This window comes from Sorex araneus, chromosome 2 (genome assembly GCF_027595985.1).
Source record: "Sorex araneus isolate mSorAra2 chromosome 2, mSorAra2.pri, whole genome shotgun sequence".
In the NCBI taxonomy this organism is placed as follows: domain Eukaryota; kingdom Metazoa; phylum Chordata; class Mammalia; order Eulipotyphla; family Soricidae; genus Sorex; species Sorex araneus.
The window spans coordinates 660230-667426 of record NC_073303.1 but is presented as its reverse complement, the minus strand read 5'-3'; the positions used below and the strand labels follow the sequence as shown (position 1 = coordinate 667426).

General features: G+C 68.5%; 1 protein-coding gene across 1 annotated transcript; it reads left to right on the top strand.

Annotated features, from left to right (window-relative positions):
- The first annotated feature begins 2025 nt into the window (after positions 1–2025).
- On the top strand, positions 2026–5851 carry BLOC1S5 (biogenesis of lysosomal organelles complex 1 subunit 5). Its single transcript, XM_055127193.1, has 5 exons — positions 2026–2166; positions 2785–2867; positions 4538–4664; positions 4833–4891; positions 5454–5851. Exons 1-5 carry the CDS (start codon positions 2064–2066, stop codon positions 5631–5633), a joined length of 552 nt encoding a protein of 183 aa, XP_054983168.1. The 5' UTR covers positions 2026–2063; the 3' UTR covers positions 5634–5851.
- Positions 5852–7197: the final 1346 nt, after the last annotated feature.

Here is a 7197-nt window from a genome sequence, read left to right as displayed (position 1 = left end):
GGCCGCCCCCGGGAGGCCCTCAGGCCCCGTGCAGCTGCCCCCAACCTGCCCCAGGCCGGGGGACCCCAACCCTGGTCTTCCTTTTTAAAGCCCCTTCAGAACAGCTTTCCTCGAGCAAAACGTTCCCAAAGAAACCTCCTGATGTGGTTTTGATTTAAAAATAAATAAATGACCCCACCGGCCGGACCTCGCGCTGAGCGTCCCCCGATGAGCTCAGCGTGCGCGGAACGGCTCATTTTCCTCCGTTTCCTACTTTCCCAGGCTCCCGCAGAGCACATGACTTCCCCAAAGTCAGAGCTTTGCTCCAACCAACTTCACACGTTCCCAGGTTTTAAACGCCTCGACTCCCGACCAGCACACGAGCGAGGAAACCCCTATGACACCAGGGTCACAGCCTGACCAGCACACGAACGAGGAAACCCTTATGACACCAGGGTCACAGCGTGGGAAGGGTCTCGTGCCACGCGGGCCGGAGGGAGAACACAGAAGCACTCAGTTACCCGACTTCCTTCATGTCCTAAATTCGAACATTTTTACTTTTGGTTTGGGAACCGCGGCCAGGGAAACGCCCGAGACTAACTCTCCGACTCTCCGATCCCAGCGTTGTCTCACTGGAGGGAGCGGCAGGGGCCAGGCCGGGCCGGGGCAGGACGCAGGGTGAGACCAGGAGGGGGCACAGGTGCGCCTTGCGCCTTCAGAGCTATTCAAGCCTTGATTGGCCCGGGACATATAAAACACACACACACACACACACACACACACACACACACGCTGTGACAGTGACTAGAAATAAACCCACCCGGATACAGTCAGGTGGGGCACACCGAGGACAGGGCTTGCAGCAATGCCAACATCCTGGCTGAGACACTGACATTCACACGGGGACGCCCACACACCTGCAGTGTCTCCCAGCCGCTCCGGGAAAACCGTCTCCTCCCTCAACTTCCCTCCATAAACTCCTCGGGAGGCGAGAGGGCCCCTCCCTGCAAACAGAGGGCGCCGCCAGCCACCCACCCCGCGTGAGCAGAAAGCTGGGTTTCCCCTGTGGGGAGGCGGGGGGTCGGGGCAGAGGCCCAGGCCGGCGTGTTTGATCCCACATACTGCATGCCACACTCCGGCCCCACCGGACGTGGTCCCTGTAGTTTTTATTTATTTTTTTTTGCTTTTTGGGTCACACCCAGCGATGCTCGGGGGTTATTCCTGGCTTTGCACTCAGGAATTACTCCTGGAGGTGCTTGGGGGACCATGTGGGATGCCAGGGATTGAACCCAGGTCGGCCTCATGCAAAGCAAACGCCCTCCCCGCTGTGCTATCTCTCCGGCCCCTGTAGTTTTTCTTTAAGTGGAGAAAGAAACAGGGGCAGACTGAAGCAGGACCTTCCCAAGAACCGCACAGCACAGCGGGCAGGTGGGCGGGTCGGTGTGCACGAAGGCCAGTGGGCTGCTCCCGGGTGTCCCCAGCCACTGCCCAGGCTCGGCCTCCTGCCCCCAGTGGCCCTTCCCTCTCATCCCCAGACTGGGGGAACGAGAGACCCACAGCTTTGCTCCGTGTAGAAGCAAATAAATAAATAAATAAATAGATAGATAAAATGCCTGAGCGGCTGCAAGACACAAAGGCCGACTAGGAGGGGCGGCTCTGCGGCCTCCCCCGGGCACGAGCCGCGCGCACCGCCGCCGGGGAACGGGGCGGCAGGCCAGCGCGTGCATCGGAACCGGCTCCGGGTCCGTCTGGCTCCGAGGCTTTAACCGCTGCACCAGACTCCCCTCGGCCACTGCCCACCCTCGGAGGGAGGGCAGCGAGCAGCGGGCCCGGAACAGCCGCGTGACGTCACTGCAGGCCCCGCCCCCCGCGCCGGCCCGGGAGTCCCCCCCGCGGGGCGCGAGCCAGGCCCACTTCCGCCCCTAACCGGCATGGCGGCCCCGGCGTCACGCGCCCTCACTCCGCGCCGCTCGGCCGAGACGCGGCGGCCCAGCGCCCTCGTGACGTCCAAGACCCGCGCCCGGGCCGCGGGGGCGGGGCCTGGCGAGCGCGCAGGCGCGGCGCGGGGGGGCGGGGTCTGCGGGATGAGTGGCAGCGGCGGCGGCGCCGAGACCCCCGCGGCTGCAGAGGCGGCCCCGGGCGCGGGGGGCCCGCGCAGGGACGGGCCGGCGCACCTGGTCATCAAGGGTGCGGTGTCCACGCGGGCGGGAGCGGGCGGGGGACTCGGCCGCCCTGAGGGACCCCGGGGACCCCGGCCCGGGCTCAGCCGCCCCGTAGAGACCCCCCCGGGGACCCCCGGCCCGGGCTCAGCCTCCCTGTAGAGACCCCCCGGGGGCCCCCAGCCCCTGCTCGGCCGCCCTGCAGGGACCCCCCCTCCGGGGACCCCCAGCCCCTGCTCGGCCGCCCTGCAGGGACCCTCCCCCCGGGGACCCCCAGCCCCTGCTCGGCCGCCCTGCAGGGACCCCGGGGACCCCGGCCCGGGCTCAGCCACCTTGTAGAGACCCCCCCGGGGACCCCCAGCCCGTGCTCGGCCGCCCTGCAGGGACCCCGGGGACCCCCGCCCAGCTGTGACCGAGCTCTGGGCGCAGATCCGCAGCCCCCGGGGTCCTCCCGTCCCCTGCGGGCCCCAGCCCCGCTGCGCCCAGCCCTGGGACCTGGGTCCCCCTGGGTGGCAGCTCCTCCCCCCCTTCGTGTTCCTGCGCCCGTCACCTGTCACCTGTCACCCCGGTCAGGCCGCCCTCCCAGGGCATCTCAACTAGGGCTCTGGCCCCCGCATGCACACTCACCGCACCCCTCTGTCCGCAGACCTCGGGGAGATCCACTCCCGGCTGCTGGACCACAGGCCCGTCATCCAGGGAGAGACCCGCTACTTCCTGAAGGAGTTCGAGGTGAGTGGGGGAACGCGCCCCGTGCAGCACTGCCCGGGGCTCCTGCCGGCGGGGCACACACAGGCTCTCAGCACACACCCCTGCACACGCTCACAAGGCTCTTGCACACACAGGCTCTCAGCACACACCCCTGCACACGCTCACACAGGCTGATGCACACACACGCTCTCAGCACACACCCCTGCACACGCTCACACAGGCTGATGCACACACACGCTCTCAGCACACACCCCTGCACACGCTCACACAGGCTGATGCACACACACGCTCTCAGCACACACCCCTGCACACGCTCACACAGCGTCTTGCACATACGCTCTCAGCACACACCCCTGCACACGCTCACACAGCCTCTTGCACACACAGGCTCTCAGCACACACCCCTGCACACGCTCACACAGGCTGATGCACACACAGGCTCTCAGCACACACCCCTGCACACGCTCACACAGGCTGATGTACACACAGGCTGATGCACACACAGGCTCTCAGCTCACACCCCTGCACAAGCTCACACAGCCTCTTGCACACACATGTCTCAGCACACACCCCTGCACACGCTGACACAGGCTCTCATGCACACACCGGTGCACACACACACCCCAGAGCTGTCTCCAGTGGCCCACGTGTGTCTGACCGGGCCAGAGGCGGGGCAGCACCACGTGTCCTGGGTTGCGCGGTGCTGATCAGCCCCACTGTCGTGGCTGGGTCCCTCCCTCCCTGCCCTTCTACTCTCATGGGCCCGCAGGCTGCCCAGTGACTCTCATGGTCAGTGCTCACACCCGGGCCATGGGGGGCAGTGCCCAGGAAGGTCCTAGGTGTTTGGGGAGCACTGTGGGGGGTGAGGACCCTCCCTTCCTGATGGGCCCACAGGGCTGGGGGGCCTGTGTCCCCTCACCCTGGGGCGTCAGTGGCCCCCATCATGGCCCTTGGGCGCTGGGTTAGGTGTGCTCTCAGAGATGGGCAGGAGCGAGGCAGCCCCGGCCCCTCCTGTGGGGGTGGGGAGTGGGTGTCCTCTCCTGAGCCCTCGTGCCAGCCCCCGTGGGTGGACCCTGACACATGGCTCCTGTCCGTCTGTCCTTCCGTCCGTCCAGGCACCAGCTGCCCACGGGTCTGTGCCAGACCTGCGGGGACCTCACATTCTCTTGTGATCCCTGGGCACCCTCTGTGACCTTGCCTTGTCCTGCTGGGCCCCCCAAGATCCCCGTGACCCTGCTGGGATCCCCAAGATCCCCGTGACCCTGCTGGGACCCCCGAGATCCCCGTGACCCTGCTGGGATTCCCCCGAGATCCCCGTGACCCTGCTGGGATCCCCAAGATCCCCGTGACCCTGCTGGGACCCTCGAGATCCCCGTGACCCTGCTGGGATCCCCAAGATCCCCTTGACACGGCTGGGCCCCCCGAGATCCCCGTGGCCCTGCTGTGATCCCCGAGATCCCTGTGACCCTGCTGTGATCCCCGAGATCCCCGTGACCCTGCTGTGACCCCCGAGATCCCCGTGATCCTGCTGGGATTCCCCCGAGATCCCCGTGACCCAGCAGGGATCCCCCGAGATCCCCATCGTGACCCTGCTGGGATCCCCTGAGATCCTCCGGGATCCCTGACCCCTCCCCCCATGTTACGAGTTCCCGGGAAGCCGCGCGTGTGGCTGAGGCCCCCGCCCCGTCCAGGAGAAGCGCGGCCTGCGGGAGCTGCGCGCCCTGGAGAAGCTGCAGAGTGTGATCGGGGAGACGAGCGAGCAGACGCTGCCCACGTGCGCCCACGCGCTGCGGGACCTGGGCCCGGTGCTCCAGAGACGTGAGTGCGGGCGCAGAGGGGGCCGGGAAGGGGCAGGAGGGGCCTGGGGCGGGGGCCGCGGGGGCGGGGGCCGCGGGGGCGGGGGCCGCGGGGGCGGGGGCCGCGGGGGCGGGGGCCGCGGGGGCGGGGGCGGGGGGCGCGCAGCCTGAGCGGGTCCCGCCCTTGCAGTGGCAGCGGCGTCGGAGGCCGCGGACAGGCTGCAGCGGAGGGAGCAGCAGTGGCGGAGGGTGAGTCGGGGTCGCAGCCCGCGGGCCGGGCGCCCCCCGCCCCGCCCCAGGAACACCCGGCACGCTGGTGCAGTGTCATTCCCGTCTTTCGTCTTTCTGCTCCGAGGCGCGGCGCGCAGGTGCGCCAGGCATGAGAGCCTGCGTTTCGTCCTCACGGACTCCTCAGTGCTCCGGAGCTGACTCTGCTCCGCGCCCTGCGCGGCCGAGGGACTGCCCGGAGCAGCGGGCTGCGTCCCGGGCCGAGGCAGCGAGGCAGAACCTGTCACGGCAGGGCCGGGCCGCGTGTGTCCAGGCCCCTCCGTCTGCCCACGTGGGCGGACACTGGGCGCTTCCTCCTGAGCCGGGGGGCTGTGCCGGGGGCACTGGGCGGGGCCCGGCCAGGGGCGGCCCCTGAGCAGACGCAGCCCCCCTGGGCCCCGGCAGTGGGCGGTGCAGACACTGGGGCGGCCAGCCGGGCTGAGAGGGGCAGCGGCCAGTGCCAGGGTGGAGGGAGCCGGGCGCCCAGCGGACGCGGCAGTGAGCGCGGCTCGCGGGCAGCGGGTCACTGGCCGGTCGCCCGCAGGTGCAGCAGGAGCACTGCTCGGCCCGCGAGCAGCTGCAGGCCCGGCGGCGGGACGGGCTGTGGCAGGAGCAGCGCGGCCGAGAGGCGGCCGTGGACGCGGAGCAGGAGCGCGCCCGGGCCCGGCTGCAGGCGCAGTACGCACGCATGGAGCAGGAGCTCGGCAGGTTCGCGGCCTTCTAGGGCCCGTCCCCGCCCGCAGCGCCGGTCAGCGGCTGGTCAGCAGCGCTGGTCAGCGGCGGGAGCCGGCCCTGTGGCGGGGCTGAGGCGCCCAGCCCGGCTCCCTGGCTTCTCCCCGGGAAAGACCAGGAAGTGCCCCCACCCCACCCTCACCCCCACCCCGGAGTCCCTGCGCACGCGACCCCACGCGTGTGGGGATGATTAAAGCTGGTGGGCGCCGAGCCGTGCGTGTGCTTCCCTGCCCGCCGCCGGGGCTGGACCTGATTCCGGAAAGGTCCGCGTGGAGGGTGGCGCCAGCCGGACGTGGCCCTTGCCCCGGAGTCTGGGGGTGCCGGGAGGGTCTGCAGTGCGCCCCCCGTGCCAGCGCCGTGAGTCGGGGCCCGGGGAGGGCCGACAGCCCGGGGCCTCGGTGGGGTCAGCATGGCCGTCCCTGCCTTGGCTGCCCGCCTGGCGGACGTGGCCCGTGGTGGTGCCGTGGCAGGGGGCAGCGGGACGGCCCGGGCCCTGCTCCCCTGCCCACGAGGCTGGTGGCTGCCGGCTCAAGCTCATGGTGCCGTTTCGGCTTCTCCCGCTGCCGTGGTGCGTTGCTGCCAGGGCCGTGCGGGTTCGAGTCGCTTGTCCGCGCCCACGAGTCTCCTCTGCGGTCACAGCGGCTGACCCAGCGGCGACGGTTTGGAAGCGGCTGTTCCGACAGCCGGTGGCACTGCAGCTTCACCAAGAAGGTTCCGGACCCAGGGGGCACCTTGCCAGGCCCGGCGTTTCCACCTGACCTTTCACCTTCATTGCTGGGCCGTTGGGACCTTTGCCTGCTGGTTCCGGGGGTGGAAACCCAGTTTGATCTTTGCATTTACTCAGAAGTTCAGTACGTGTATTTGTGTGTATGTGTGTGTGTGCGCGCGTGTGGTAGGTAAACCCAAGGTCCTGGGGCCGGAGAGATGGTACAGAGGTGACCATTGTGCACTCGCCTTGCACGCAGCTTACCCAGGTTTGATCCCTTGCACCTCAGAGTGTCCCCTGAGCCTGGAGAGATCCCTGATTCAGGAGTGAGTCAGCCCTGAGCACAGAGCCGGGAGTCAGCCCTGAGCGCAGAGCTGGGAGTCAGCCCTGAGCACAGAGCCAGGAGTCAGCCCTGAGCACAGAGCTGGGAGTGGACCCAAAAAACAAAACAAGGTCCTGTCTTTGCTTCTCCTGAAACACGGGTCAGGATTGAGGGTCTCGTCATCCGCGCCCGGAGGGTCCATAGCTGGGTGCTGGTCTCCCTCTGCCCTCACGTGACGGACTCCCTGCCCGCCTGAGACCCTCCCTCAACACTCCGGCAGGCTCGAAGCCCCCAGGGGGGCGGGGTCGCCCTGCAGGATGGACCCGGGTCCTGGTGAGTGTCCGGGGATCCCTGCATCTCTCGGAGCTGAGCCTCCGTCTCAGACCACACCCGTGGGCCTGTCTCTGCCTTTGCACCAAAAGCTGCATTTCAGGATGAAAATACCGAAGGGAGTGGTAGCCCTGAGCTCAGTGGACCCTGGGGTGGTTTCGGGGGTCGGAGTTGGGCACATCTGGTGGGGCTCTGAGC

Coding starts and splice junctions, on each gene's coding strand:
- BLOC1S5 (XM_055127193.1), top strand. CDS start 2,064: ATGAGTGGCAGCGGCGGCGGCGCCGAGACCCCCGCGGCTGCAGAGGCG. Junction 2,167..2,784: donor GGCGCACCTGGTCATCAAGG/GTGCGGTGTCCA, acceptor CTCTGTCCGCAG/ACCTCGGGGAGATCCACTCC. Junction 2,868..4,537: donor ACTTCCTGAAGGAGTTCGAG/GTGAGTGGGGGA, acceptor CGCCCCGTCCAG/GAGAAGCGCGGCCTGCGGGA.